The sequence below is a fragment of the Microtus pennsylvanicus genome, chromosome 1 (genome assembly GCF_037038515.1).
Source record: "Microtus pennsylvanicus isolate mMicPen1 chromosome 1, mMicPen1.hap1, whole genome shotgun sequence".
NCBI classification, from domain to species: Eukaryota; Metazoa; Chordata; class Mammalia; order Rodentia; family Cricetidae; genus Microtus; species Microtus pennsylvanicus.
The window spans coordinates 179,974,080-179,990,326 of record NC_134579.1 but is presented as its reverse complement, the minus strand read 5'-3'; the positions used below and the strand labels follow the sequence as shown (position 1 = coordinate 179,990,326).

Sequence of the window (16,247 nt, the reverse complement as noted above, 5' to 3'; positions counted from 1 at the left end):
GCCAGTCCCAGGCGGGCAGGTGGATCCATTCTTGGGGAAGGGGTGTCTACAGAGGGATCCCACATCAAGGCAGGAACCTAAAAGCAGAAACTGAAGCAGGGACCATGGAGGAGTTCTAATTAAAGACTTTCTTCCCCTGCCTTGCTCAAAACCAGGACCACTTTCCCAGGTCTAACACTGCCCATAGTGGGATAGACTCTCCCATGTTAATCATTACTTAAGAAAATACACCACCGGCCAATCTGATGGAGGCGATATCTCAGCAATTCTTTCTTACCAAGAGACTCTAGTTGGTGTTGTTTGTAAAAATTAGCCAGCACAGTCCCCAAAACATTAGAGAGAGAGAGAGAGAGAGAGAGAGAGAGAGAGAGAGAGAGAGAGAGAGAGAGAGAGCTCATTGGAAAGAAGAAATCCAGTGTGATTGCGAACAGGATGAGAAGCCCATTTGTGGTGAAAATGACCAACATACATGTGTGTATGATATCATCACGTGTTTTTAAAATACATTAAAAACTAACTTTAAAATACAGTTAGAAATAACAATGGTATAAAATGAGAAGCCATATGATCATACCAAGACTGCATCTAACAGAACACAAATGAAGGCAAACTTAACACACTGCACTCAGAGGCTTCTCTGACCAAGGCTGCAAGCCTTAGGGTCTATGAGCACCATGAATCATCGAGTTTATGACTCTAGCTTACTTCTCAGCTGACTGAGATTTCAACTATGAATTAATTTACTTCACTTGGACTTATTGGTCATTGCCATTTTTGGCTCAAAAGATCATTGTTTACTCTTAGACACTACCTACACAGAGTAGAGAATGATTCATCTGCTGAGTAGGTAATTAAAAATATTACTTCCCAATGCCGTTATCAATTTGGTTGTTAATTCAGTTCAGAGTACATTTGTCAAGCAGCAAGCATTTTATTAGCTACCAGGGACATAACCACAATCACTCTCAGAGACTCCACCTTCTCGTGGTACTTTATCTACATTCTCAAATCTCGAAATCAAGCCGGTCTTTGAATGCGTCACCTACTTACGTATTTTACAAAGACTCAGCATGACTAACATACCAAGAAAGTCATAAGAGCTCCAAAATCATTTAAAAACTGCCATTCTGATAATTCAAGAAAACATATTTCACAATTTCAATTTTAACAGTGAACTAGAACTTAAGAAACTGGGCTTCAGGTATTGTTTCCTTAATTTGCAGCGTTTACTTGCACAATTTAATTATATCCCCAGAGAGCAGACTTTCACTGGCGGTGAGCAAGACAGGAACACAAATGATCTGTAAGGCCCATTGTGTTTGAGCTCAGCATTGGCGTCAACTACTAGGAAAGCCGTTGGTCCAGGAAGCCGGTCAGTCGGGTCCGGAAGGCTGAGACAAGATGAGAGGAGCTCAGGGATTCAGCAGCATCTCCTGCTTTCTGTCCTTTACCTAATACACAGAGAACCGGGCTGCCATCAATCAGACTATATTTTGAATATATGTTTAATATAGTTAATATTTGGGGGTAGCAAAATTTAAAATAACTCATTTAGCTGGACCCTCATATTTTAAAATCTTCTCTTGGTAGACTGAGGCCACTCTCCTGATTACAAAAAAAATTAATATACTCAGTGAAATTTAATTGTTCTTTGGTTGTTCTCTTTACAAAACTTATTCACTTATGTCTTTCTGACGTAAAATGAACAGGATTGATTTTTTTATACTTAATTTTTGCATTTTCCTGTAAACATGAGATGCAGAAATAAAAATTCCACAAGGAGAAAAACAAGCAATTTCAACAATTTTTGTCATCTAGGTCATTAGGTGGCTAGCTCCATTCCTAGGTCACTTAGACTTGCCTGCCGAACCCCAATCTTCCTTCTATCACAGGCTCAAGATATAACTCCAACCTCACCAAAGTCAGGGAATTTTCACATTGCAGAGCCTGCAAATCACAGCCTGTAATGTATGCCTATGCTGCTTACTTAATTCATTGATACAAAAACAGTATTGAATAGAATTCTATGGTACCTGAGGTAATCTATTATTCCTTATTCCATGCACCTTTGCACTAATATATTTAACCTTTTGCTTATAGATAGACATTTTAATTTAACTTTCTCGTTTGATGTTCTCATATTAGAACAAAATATACTTTGAGTGGAAATATTAAAAAGGAGAAAATAACTGAAATCTTATCCATGTCTGATCATTCAACACTCTCACCTTCTTCCATTCCTAAATATATATTTTTTTCTGATGAGCTTTCTCGTGTTTTAATTAAATCTTTTCACACTTACTATCAACACTTAAGTAGTCGTTTACCTTGCAGACAATCTGTGTAAATGCCGTGTAATCTCTTCCAGGTAAAATTAGGTTAGCTCAGCCACCATGAATATAAACAACACCTGTGCTAATTCCTCTGTGACTTCCCAAGTTAGAACCTCCTACACTGCAGACACTAAAGTCTATCTCTGCAGCTCCGCGTCCAAATGAAATTGCCAAAAGAGGTACAGCCCAGTCTAAATTAAGCCAGAGCAACCTAGTAATTGACCTGTCTGCTATATTCTCTTTGTCTTCAGAGGTGCCCAAGAAACAACTGTTTACCTATTCTGTTCTCAAGTCAGGAACAGTACCCTAAATAAAGGCTGGGAAAATAAACAAAATAATGCAGAAGACCTTGTTAATATTGTACATATATCATAATTATATATAATTAATTACTGTTGATGTTTACATAGAAAAAAGTAAAAGGGCACATAGGTGTGGTGTGGTGTGTGTGTGTGTGTGTGTGTGTGTGTGTGTGTATTTTTCTTAAAGTAAATGGTTAAGTGCATTTTCTTAAAGTAAATGGTTGCGGATGAGGCTGACTCTGAATATTTAAAACATTAACAACCACCCAGCCTTCTTCCAACAGCCCCTCCTCTCCTCATCACCATATCCTGTCCCACAACTCTGGTAGAAGTCCCCTGCTTTACCAGAGGCCATGCCAGCACCTGGAACCCCAGAGGTCACATTGGCTGCCAGAATCCCAGCAGGAGCACCTGACTAACCAGAGGACACAGGCTGTCATGAGAACTGCAGGCCACTCAGGCCAGAAGACTAGAGAAGATACGGAAACCAAGGGGGAAAAAAACTCCCATCCAACAAAGACAAACTCAGAAATCAGCACCTAAACCTAAAATTACCCCAAAGCCAGATTCCTAGACACCAGCGTGAAAACACAAGCAACAACAGCCAGAGCAATATGTCACCACCTTAGCCCAGCTATTCTATGACATCAGGTTCTGAATAGTCCAACATAGTTGAAGCACAAGAACAGGACCTTAAAATCAACTTTATAAAGATGATGAAGGTCCTTAAAAAGGAAATGAAAAACAAATCCCTTAAAGAAATAAAAGAAAAAAACAAATAGGAGAAGGAAATAAATAAAACTGTTCAAGACCTAAAAATGGAAATAGAAACAATAAAGAAAACACAAACTGAAGGAATCTTGAATATGAAAAATCTAGGTAAATAAACAGGAACTATAGACACAAGCATCACCAATAGAATACAAGTAATAGAAGACAGACTCTGAGACATAAAAGATACTATAGAAGAAATTGATAGTTCAGTCAAAGTAAATGTTAGATCTAAAAAAATCCTGACACAGAACATCCAGGAAATCTGGGACACTGTGGAAAAAAAAAACATAAGAATAATAGGAGAAGAAGGAAATGAATTCCAGATCAAAGGGAAAATCATAAAAAAAAATTTCCTAACTTAAAGAAGGACGTGTAAAGGTACAAAAAGTATACAGAATACTATACAGATGGGACCAAAAAGAAAGTTTCCTCACCACATAATAATCAAAACACTAAACATACAAAACAAAGAAAGAATTTTAAAAAGTGAAAAGGAAAAGACCAAGTAGCAGAAAAACTGAGATCTATCAGAATTACATCCAGTGTCTCAACCGATACTAAAGAAGTCTGGAGGCAGGGCTGAACAGATATCCAGCAGACTCTGAGAGATTCAGACTACAATACCTAGCAAAACTTCTATTCACTAAAGATAGAAAAGCAAGATATTCTTTGATAGAATCAAATTTTTTAAATATTTATTCACAAATCCAGTCCTACAGAAGATACCAGAAGGAAACTGCCAACTCAAGGAGGCTAACTACACCTATGAAAACACTGGGACAATAATAATAAATAATCTTCATCAGCAAAACCAAAAGAAGTACACATACACTCACACTCTCACATTCACACACACTACCACCAAAAACAACAAACAAGAATTAACAATAATTGGTCATTGATATCTCCTCTTATAAAAAGACAGAGAATGAAGACAAAAAGAATCCATCCTTATGCTGCATACAAGAAACTCACTTCAATATCAAAATAGACATTACCTGAGAGTAAAGGGTTAAATAAAATTTTCCAAGCAAATGAACCTAAGAAACAAGCTAGTGTAGCCATTCTAATATCTAACAAAATAAACTTCAAACTAAAATTAATCAAAAGAGACAGGGAAGAATTCATCAAAGGAAAGATTCATCAAGATCTCTCAATTCATAACATCTATGTCCTAAATGCAAGGACACCCATGTTTGTAAAGAAAACACTACTAAAGTTTAAATTACTCATTGGCCCTCACATACTGAGAGTGGCAGACTTCAATACCCCACTCCCACAAATAGAAAGGTCATCCAAACAAAAATTAAACAGAAATACTAAATCTAACAAACGTTATGAACCAAATGGATATAATAGATATTTACGGCACATTTCACCCAAACACAGAAAAATACATTTTCTCAGCACCTCATGGAACCTTCTCCAAAACTGATCACATACTTGGTCACAAAGCAAGTCTCAACAGAAATAAGAAAACTTAAATAATTCCCTACATCGTATCAGACCACTATTGGTTAAAATGGATTTCAACAACAGAAAGCCTACAAACTCATGGAAACTGAACAACTCTCTACTGGTTGGATCAAGAAAGAAATTGAAAGAAATTAAAGACTTCCTAGAAGTCAAGAAAAATGAATGTACAACATATCCAAACTTAACAGACACAATGTAAGCAATGCTAAGAAATAAGTTCATAGCACTAAGAAACAGAAGGAACATTATTAAACTCATTTTATGAGGCCACAGTCACCCTGAAACCCAAGCCACACAAAGGTTCAAAACAGAGAGTTACAGAATAATTTTCATCATGAACATATATGCAAACATACTCAATAAAATACGTACAAGCCAAATTCAAGAACACATCAAGAAGATCATTCAGCATGACCTAGTAGATTTTATCCCAGAGATACAAGAATCATTCAACATACAAAAATCAGTTAAGGTAATCTACCATATAAACAAAGTGAAAGAAAGAAACACATGATCATCTCATTAGATGTGAAAAGCCTTTAACAAAAATCCAACATCCCTTCGAGAGGAAACTCTTGGAAAGAGTAGAGATACAAGGAACAGACCTAAACATAATAAAGACAATTTACAGCATTTGTCCAAGCAGCCTTTAAAGAAAGCAGACTGTATAACAATGATCTAAGAGCAACATATTCTGCTGTTAAAATATCCTTTGCCTATAGCCATTATTCTCAATCCTCACATAAGGGTGATAGACACAAGTTAACTACTGTTAGATAGTATTACTATTGTTGAATAGTAACCATGTCTCACTCCTCATTTATATTTTCTTCTCTCCTTCCCTCCTCCCATCTCTCAGTAGCAGCTTGATGAAAACAGTGTGAAGCTCCACGATATAACCATGTTCTACTGCAGAGGAAATGCTAATTTATGAAGACACACACTAGGACTGCTCAAGGATGACCTGCATGAGTCTCATTGTATTTGTTTTGTAAATTAAAAGTCTATCACATTAGTTCCATGCAGACTGTAGAAAATAAGCAACTACAAAGCCCTCTTATGTAAGTTCAAGAGGCATAAATACTTTTGAGCAATGGCTACATACACCATATACTATAAAATGTATATTCTATAATACCATATATTACAGACTTCATAGGGATAAAAGACAATGTCTGCACTCAAATAATGTGTGTAGCATGTATGCATGTGCCCCTGCATGGGAAAGAAAGGAATAAAGTAAACAAATGATGTCATATCACACATCTATTTATACTACTTATTCCCCATTCACACCATGCTGCCCATGGACATAGAAAGCTAGAACAAAAACACGCTATTTGTAGCGTTACAAACACAAAACATAGCTTCCTAGTTGAGTTAATTAATATTTACTTAGTTGTCAAAGACACCTGGCACAATTACAGTTTGTGACAGCTCTTATCCACAAAGGAGATTAAGATATGCTAAGAAAGAAACCTGGGGGATGGAGCTAACTATCATCCAGGCAAACACACATTGGTAACTCATGAAATTAAGAAGCAATCACATTAAAAAGATAGGTATAAGAGACAAAATGAATTTGTTTTAAATCTTTAATCCCCAACCTTGAATTTTTAAAGATTTGGTAATTGTTTTCATGGCATACACATGGGAAGCTGTTGAAATTGAACATAATCTTTCAATCTTCCTTTCCAGCTCAATTCAAGCCCTTTGTGAGGTTCTTGGACCAAGTTATTTGCTTCTCTTTTCAGGACCGCATGCATAACAATGCCTAGATGCAATTATCAGTCCACATAGAAAAGAAACTATTGCACTGTTAAAGGGATGCTGTAATTGTTTTAATAGATTTGTTTTAACAGATTTTTTTTTAATCTTGCTTTAAAGATTTAACAGATTTGTTTTAAAATCTGGGGTGTCTGAAAAAAGAAGAGGGAATTTTTAAAATAGTGATTCTCAAATAGTAGATCATAATCCCTTTGGGGGTCAAATATAAGATATTCTGCACATCAGACATTTTCAATACCTTTCATTACAGTAGCAAAATTGCATTTAGGAGGTATCAACAAAATAATGTTATGGTTGAGGGTCACCACGACATGAGAAACTGTATTAAAGGGTCACAGTATTAGGAAGGATGAGAACCACTGCTCTAAGTAAAAATCAGGCAATCTTACATTTTAGTACCAAGAAATTGCTTTTTAAGGTCTATTATGTTCTCAGCACAAGGAAATGAGGACCAGAGAGGTGGTTCAGAGCCCAGCAGTGGTTAAGAGCTCAGGCTGCTCTTGCAAAGGAGGACTAGTTCTATTCCCAGCACCTACACTGAGTGACTCACAACAACCCAAAACTCTATTTCCAGAGCACCCAAACCCTCTCACCTCTATGGACATCTGTCTATAGATATATCCCACACAATTAGATAAGAATAATTACAATGGTTTAATTCCACAAAACCACAATGCAATGTGGAATTTAAAATTCTTTTATTTTTAAATTTTTAATTAAAATATAACTATATCATTTCCACATTCCCTATCCTCCCTCCAACCTTTCCTTATTTCCTCTCTTCGATTCCTCCCCTCTCACTTCTTCTCAAATTCATGGTATACTTAAGCCTATAGGACATTTTCTTATTTAATGATTGATGGGGGAAGGCCCATTGTATGTGGGAACTGGCGGGCCTGGATTCTATAGGAAAGCAGGCTGAGCAAGTCTTAGGGAGCAAGTCAGTAAGCAGCTATTATCCATGACCTCTTCATCATCTCCAGCCTCCAGATTCCTGTCCTATTTTAGTTCCTGTCCTGACTTCCTTTGATGATGAATAGTGATGTGGAAGCATATTCCAAATAAACTCTTTCCTCCCCAAGTTGATGTTAGCCATGGTGTTTCATCATAGCAATAAGAATGCTGACTAAGACAACCCCTTCAGGGCATCATCCCAGGGGATGAATAATTGTTAGTCTTTCAGCAGACATTAGCTTCCTGTAGTTGTCTAAGGCTGGGATACCATAACATTTTACTTTTACAAAAATCATGAGCACTACTTGAAGAGTGAGTAGATATTCTGGCTGTGTGATGTGAAAGTTCCCTGACTTTGGTCTTGGCAGATGGAATATTGGCATTCAGCAGGTGTTAGCCTGTGACATAGAAATGGAACCAGCCACCTAGTGGTCCAGACAATAAGAATTGCAATCATGGTTTTCCCATCAGTTTCTTCCCACAGGCTTTCTAGTCGGTGTAGAATAACAAATGCGTCACAGAATAAGCCAGTGAAAAGAAGCAAAGCTTGCTCCAGCTAAAGGAGGCCTGACAGCAGGAGGCTGGGCAGTCCTTGCTCAGAAAAGAGTCATTTAAGAACATACTAAGAAAGAAACCAATCAGTTTCAAAGAAGAGAATGAGGGAAAAAATAGCTGAAATTTATTTCTAATTTACTTAATGAGTAACATGCTAATGGCTGTAGGCTTGGTAATTACCTTCATTTCATAGACTAGATGAAAACAATGCAATTCTGTGCTCAGATCACTTTCTAGAGCTCCAACTTCCCCCCCCCCAAATCACCCAACTTCTAGAGTCTTATTTTTTTCTGTAGCTCATAACTGAATCTAGCAGAACACTGTTCTGTGCTTAGACTCATTTGAACCACTTTAATCAGAAGAAGAGACTTCAAACAAATTATTTCAGTGCATGCATTTAATTGCATTTGCTTGGAGACTATTTATTTTCAAAGAAAAGAAAAACAAATTTTAAAGGCTTTGGAATAATGAGCTGTGTTACTACAGGTAAAATATGAAATTTAGTGACTAGCATCGCCTGTAATCTCAAGTACTCAGAAGGTTGAAGCAGGACAGCCGTAATTCTAGGTGACTGAAGTATAATGTCAAGGCTGGGATATGGATCAGCTGGGAAAGTGGCAGCTGTGCAAGCATAAAAACCTGAGTTTGTGTCTCTCAACACTCACTTAAGAAGCTGGTCATGGTGACGTGTTCTTAACTTCAAGTTGTTTAGGAGGCAGAGTCAGGAGAATATGGAGCTTGCTGGTGAGCTAGTCTTACCACATCGGTGAGCTCCAGGTTAAGTAGAGATCCTGTCTCAAAAAGATAGAGATCGGGAAGAAGGACAGCAGTAGAGGAAGTTAGCTAACATTGCTATCTGGCTTCTACACACCACACAAACCTGCATATAACACACATGTGCACACAGTACATAAACATAGCAGCATAGCCATACACACATAAACTCAAAACACAAGTGTCATCATCTTTCAGTCTACTGTCTACATAAATCCTGAATGTAGGATCAGAATTAACTTTATATTCTGACCAGTTTTCTTCCATTTAATATTATTTTCTGTTTTTTTGTTGTAAAAATTTTAGAAAATGTTTTTTTCCTGCTATGTACTGTTCCCAAGGACCATAATTTTTACCTATAACTTTTGTGCACCAGGACTTTGGCTATCTCTAAATTTGTAGATTAAAGTTAGTTACAAGAAATATCAGTGTGACAAAATGGTTATTAGGTAAGTAACTGAATGCCTAACCTTATAGAAGTTTTTAATTACAAACTTGAATTCAATCTTTATGATGCTAATACCCAAATTTTACAGAGGCAATAGGCTCAGTGAAAATAAAATATAACTCATCTTGACTGACAAAATGAGAAAGAAAGGTAGGTGTTTAACACAAGGCTCATATGATGCCCTAGCTTTTCTTTTAACATTTATTTATTTTTGGTTTTTCTTTATGGGTATTTTGTTGAATGCACATCAGTGCACTATGTGTGTGCCTGGTGTCCTGTGTGGCCAGAATGGGATGGATGTCTTAGAACTGGATTTACAGTTGGCTGTGAGTTGTCATGTGGTTCCTGAGAGCTGAACCTAGGTCCTCTGGAAGAGCAGACAGTGCTCTTATCCACTATCTCAGAACCAGGTTTTTTCTGACTGCAAGCACCAGATTCTAACTGGACCCGTATGATAGAGTTCAAGAGAGCAGACTACGCAGCCGCGAAGGGCCAGCTTTCTAAAGCACTCTGAGCACATGTAAGAATAGTGCCTCACTGCAGCCTAACTAGCATTTGGACTGATTAAATTTTAAATCTTTGCCATTTTTAGAGATGCTTCTGACTGCAGTAAAGGTCACTAAAAGTTCACTGATGAATTCTTATGCCTTAAAACCATTTTTATTTCCTCTTTAAGAACTGAATGTTTATGCTCCTTTAGTTTTTTTCTGTTATGGTTTCTGTAATGATTTTTGTGACCTTTATTTTCTAAGAGTATCATATTCTTGATATCTATGGTAATTTACTAATTTAAAATTTTTTATTGAATTTTTAAATTTCAAACTCCATATTTTAGTCTTAATTGTGCCATGGCTTTTGCATTTGTAGAACTATTTTTATTTAGCTATTAAATAAGTTTTTTTACAATATTTAGTTAATTTTATTTATTTTGTTTAAGTTATCATTCGTATAACATATGTAAGCACACAAAAAGCACATGGGAATAATATGAATTTCCTGTTATAATGATAATGATAAATAACTATTGTGTGTGTTTGCCCATCACACCTCTTTTTTTTCAATCTCTGACCTATATTTTATTTTTTATTTTTATTTTTTTTATCATAACATAATTTCTTTGATTTTTATGATTCTAATTTTCAAGGACAGGTGATAGGTCCAGTCTTCTCTAGGATGGAAACAAAACAGTATGATATTCACAGCTAGACCTGTGACCTAGGGTTAAAATATCAAATTCAGCCCTGCGTACTTGCAGGAAGATTGGAGAAAGAGATGATGGTGTCTACATCTGCTTTCTGTTGTTATAACGAAACTCCTGAGACTGAGCACTTTATAATAAATGTATGTTTATTTAGTTCACAGTTCTGAAGACTAAAGAGCATGATGCTGCTGTGTACAGGGCTCTGATGAGGTCCTGTGGATATATTATAAAGGAATCAAGTATTGAGAAAGGGAGAACAAGAATTCAAAAGAGATTCAGAAGTTATGTGTAATGTTCTGACTTCGACAAGGAATACAGTGGCCCCACAAGACTGGCATCAGTCTCCTCTGAGCATGATGAGGACAATGACTTCATCACCTCCTTCTTCACCAGCTCTCTTCATAATTTCATCCATTCTCAATATCACTCTGGGGAACTGTACCTTTGGGTGACAAAGCATACCCAAGCCGTAGCAAATTGCTTCTCAAAGTGGGCTTATTAAACTAAATGGGTGGTGAAAACTGCTGTGGGCTGGAGATAAAGCCTGTTATGCTTGCTTCTCATTGCTGAAACCCTGGCTTAAGCCCCAGTACCTCATAAAACTAGAAATGGTGACATGTAACTATAATCTCAGCACTTGGGAAATGGAAGCATTGTCCAAGGTTTAAAAGTTCAAAGTCATCACTCAGCTACTCAGTGAGTTCCAGACCAAATTTAAAATACATGACAGTCCAAGAACCAACAAAAGCCCAGAATTGTTTGTAGGTATTCTGGATAGCCCATTAAAAACAAACAAACAAATAAACAAAATCCTACAGAAAAGCAAAGGAAAGACAACAGAGAAAAGCAATACAGAGAGACAGGTTTCTGCTCACATGAGTAGAGTAGTCCCTGGCTGGTCCAGTGGATCAAAGCACTTGCTGCTCAAGCCAAATGATCTGTGTTTGATCCTTGAGACCCAAATAAAGAAGGCAAGAACCCACCCCAGAAAGTCACACTGATACTCACACACACATGCCATTTCACACAAATACCCATACTTATACAAACAATAATAAGAAATAAAATACTAATAAACACAGCACTCAGACATTCAGCTATGACAACACCCATAGCCTAATTTGCCCTTGGACTTCCAGGCTTGTGTACCAACTTATAGCTTCTTCTTTCCGTTTTCTACCTACAAACAATTTAGCTAACATGGAAGATGGTTATTACTGACAGATATTCAAGTGTCAGCTTGGCCAAGTTGAAGCAGGCTGCTGGGTAGTGAGCATTCCCCTCCGACCAGCTGAAAAGCAGTCCATATGGCTGTCCAGTGGGAAAGCAGATGGCTATACTGCTGTCTGTCGTTCTTCAGACTCAGCTTGTGTGTTTACTGAAGCTAGAACTTTAGGATGCATGATAGAAAAAGGTCAGACTGCCTCAGGATCTTAACCACATCCTAACTTTGCCCGCTTAAAGACAAATGAAAGCACAGACAACCTGTAAGTCTATATTCCACAGTTCTACTTGGGGGAGAATCACACAGCCACGGGTTTTGACAACTGTAAAAGAAAAATTTTCCACCCAAGACAAAGTACAAAGACAGGCAGTGAGGCCTGACATAGTAAGAATTGGGTCTAGGGGAGTCTGTGATTTCCCCAGGCCCTTCTCAGGAAGCCTGAGTGCTGCTCCCTGGCTGAAGAAATGAGAATACTTAAGGTGAAGATGACAAAAGCTTGATCTAATTATCTTAATTAAAAAACGGTGGAAAGAACATTGTGTCGTAGCCGCCTGGAGATATGGGGAAGATTAATTATCACTCCCAACCCCAACTAACTGTGCTGAGTCACCATAAATCTGTAAGCTAAGAGTTGAAATATAGGCCTTGGAGTTTCAAGGCCTGAATCTGAGAAACAGAAAACACCGACTCTCTTGAGAGGATGATTCAGCAAGACCTTAGGCTCCAGTTACTAGTTTAAGACATTAACCACATTTGAATTAACTGGCTGTCACCAAAGACTTTAGGAAGGTTTTTCAGTCCTGAGGAACTTCAACCCCGGCAAAGCAAAGGTTTGGCAGTACTACACACCTAAGTTCCTCAACAGAATGTAGTCTGCTAATATAACAAATAGCAGAGTTTCCCTGTATCAGTATCAAATTGGACTTCAAGACCCTAATTATCAAGGAAATTAATGGTCCCTCATGAGTCAGATTGACTAACTGGAGACAGTGAAAAATAAAATCCCTAACCAGTAGAATCATTGGTTAGTTTCCCCTTCCTTTCTAATTCCAAGAGATAATTTTGTTGAAGTCATATTTGGTTTTGTTGACTCCATGTTAATCTACTACATTTATTGCAAAAAGGTGAACAAACACACCCTCTTAGTTATACACTCCTTGACCATATGTAGCTATATCCTAAAGTGGTAGAAAAGCAGACACAAAACCAAGACAGTACTTATGGATACAAAGAATAATTATACCAAACGTATGTTTCAGAGAGGAAATGACGGTGGGTTGTTACTGCTTTGTTGTGCGTGAAATACAGTATGCTATACAAGAACATTGAATGTATAAAAATAAACAATGATTTATTAACTTAAAAAAATATATTTTATGGAAAACCAAATGCTGTGTCAATTTACTGATTTCTTTTTTCGTTTTTAGCCAAGAATCCTAAGAGCAGAGCTCTCCTTTGTGCCATGGATTTTTCTGAGGGTTATATGGGCTGCCTTAGTTCTCGGGTCATAGTCTTACCTTCCCTGCTCCATGTAGAATCCAATTACTGTTTATCATATGGACACCTGACTCAAGATTCACCAGCAAAGTCAGACTGTAGTAAAAGTGAGTCTTTGATAATACTAGCCTGGTAGACTATAAACCTAGAACTGTCTGTACTCAGCTTTGCTATGGCTTACAGTACTTCTCAAATTAAACCAATGAAGAAGGCAAAGCAGAGAAGCATGAAGAGAAAAATTCTTAATAACATTCTGTTAGCTCCTAAATTCACTCATGCTTGAAGCTTATAAAAGCAACCTATGGTCCTCAGCCATTTGAACCAAAAATTCACTTTTCTGCTTCACAAGTTCAAAATGTATTTCTAAAACTTAGAGTCTTAGGAATATGAATGTATTTCTAGTCTTATTCTACATGTTAATTACATAAATTCTCTTTTCTTTCTTTCTTTCTTTCTTTCTTTGTTGCTATTTTATTTTGTTTTCTTGTCGTTATTATATTGTGGTGGTGATGGTTTTGAGATAGTGCTTTACCACAGAGCCCAGGCTGTCTTCAAGCTCACAAGTCACTGCCTCAGCCTCAGCCTCAGCCTCATTGATGCTGTGATGACAGACACGGAGAGAAACAATTAATAAGTGGGACCTCCTGAAACTGGTGCATGTATGGATAAAGTGTCGGGGACCACCCTCGACAAAAACATCTCTTGCCAGCATAGGGACACGGGAATCAGAAATATAGGTAAAGAATACGAAGGTGTGTTTAAAAATAATAAACTAGAAACCATAGAACAGTACTAGAGGAAATTCCAGTGAATAATGAAATCACCCACGTTTAATTTCCCATATGCTCTTTACTGTACTAAAAAAGAAGAAGGCAACAAAATACTTTTTTTAACATGATACAAAGGACAACTCAAACAATGAATTGCTTTAACACTTTGAGACATCAAGTCATTATTTGATTTTTAAGCAGTAAAGCCACTCTAGACCAAGCATCCTGAAGGCAGCCATTCCCCCAGATAACCTCATATTACAAAAGAAGGAGCAGAAGCATGCTTGCATATTCTGATTATCTGTCAGGACGGAATGGATCTTCTTGTGTGAGCCCTCTGAATGTCAAAAGAACCAAGAAAAAAAAGAACCAAGTAACCAGTCAGGATGCGTAGCAACCCTTGTCAACAATTTTGAGCAACCTCTAACTCTCTGACCATCAGACAAGGTAGAAATAGGCTCACATTTTATGGCCTCCACAGTAGGGCATGCAGAAAATGTCACCATAGCTTTCTCCCCCTCTGGATATTTATGACCTGAATGCTGCTCCCCTAAAGAGATTACTTCTACAAAGATTAACAATATCTGTATTCTTAATCCAGCTGTGTACCATAAACCCTGCCTCCTTGTTTATCTGTATATAATAATCCTGGCTCTTTGTTCAACTGAACATAATAAACACGCTGAGTTTCCAGAGTGCTGTGGTTTCTTCATCAGAGATTCCAGTTCAACCAACCCCAGATTTTCTGTCTGTCTGTCTGTCTGTCTGTCTGTCTGTCTGTCTGTCCTTCTTTATCCCCTCAGCATGTCAGTCATTTCTGTCCCTGGAGACTGAACAAGACTCAGCAAGAAATGGTCCCCTGAGTGTGTGTACATTTTCAGGCCCCACAGTCTTTTGCTCACCTGCAGTTTCTTATTAAACTCTGTCACAGAATATGGGTAATAATGGCGCCACCATTGATTTCAGTCCGTTAGGCAGCATAAGATGCATAAACAGGCCAGGTGGCAGTCTTACCAACCTGCTTAGTTAAATTATCTCTTCTTGAAAATGATCAGTTTGGAGTTGAGGGGGAATCTAAGACCTCCAAACCAGTTGTCAAATGGTGCATAAATGAGAAGCAAAAGTTGATATCCACTCCTATTTCAAGCCTATGAATTACAGCTCTAGGCAAAACAGTACCACAGATTAGTCTCAGATTGACATGAATTAGCTGATTGGAGAGGATGTTACTCCAGACTCCAACAATATGGCTTTATAGTTGGCACCATAGTTGAGTTTCCCAAATGTCATTCCATAGTGAGGCTGCTTCAGAGTGATAGGCAACATGCTGAGACTAATGTGCTCTACGGACATGAGCCCACTGACACATTGCATTTGTCATAAGTTCCATGGCCAGCGGCAATGCTGGGTCCAAACCTGTGATGTTGAAACACCATCCTAAATGGAGGATGACTTGGCTTCAAAACAACCATGGACAATGCTTTTGGCAGAAGCACTGGAGGTAGAGAAGGCATACCTACATCTGGAGATACATCTGTTCCAGAGGAAACAAAGCGCCAATGCATCCATGATGTAAATGATCCAACAAATTTTCTTGTCTGCATCTAACTGTTGGCAACTTCCGAGGAATGGCACCATACACATGCTCAGATTCAGTCTGGTGGCAGGATAGACATTCAACATCCGAATCAACTTTGCTCCATCAATCCCTTGCATATCTTCCACTCCATCTCCCATGACTATCATCTGTGTTCACTTGGCTAGGATAGCAGTGGCTGGGAAGGATCAAAGCCACATGATTATTAAAATTCTTTTTTGCTGATGTCACTCTTCAAGGAGAATTCACTTATGAGAAAATATTGTCATTCTTTGTAGGCAGAGGTTTTGCTCATTTACTTCTCAAGACTGTCTTGATGAATTTTCTAGAAGTATTTTCTATAGTCTCTGAATATTCATCAAACTTTAAATACTGCTTGTGGATCAGAGAAGATCTATGACTTCAACCCTATTTCCTCACAGACGGAAATAAACAGCCTGGTGCCGTGATCTAGAGATTTCCCTCACGACTGTTCTTTGGGGCTATTGATGAACAGATCGTTCTTGAGTGGAGCTGTAAACCTGCAGTTTCATTTTTTTGGATGGTGTCAGCA

The 16,247-nt window shown here is 37.8% G+C and overlaps 1 protein-coding gene across 1 annotated transcript in view; it reads right to left on the bottom strand.

Moving 5' to 3' along the window:
* Positions 1-15,834, bottom strand: part of LOC142831494 (uncharacterized) — a 125,848-nt gene extending 110,014 nt beyond the window's left edge. Inside the window, exon 1 of the mRNA XM_075941721.1 lies at positions 15,618-15,834. Within this exon, the coding sequence (XP_075797836.1) occupies positions 15,618-15,834 (217 nt within the window). The remainder of the gene's footprint in view (positions 1-15,617) is intronic.
* Positions 15,835-16,247: the final 413 nt, after the last annotated feature.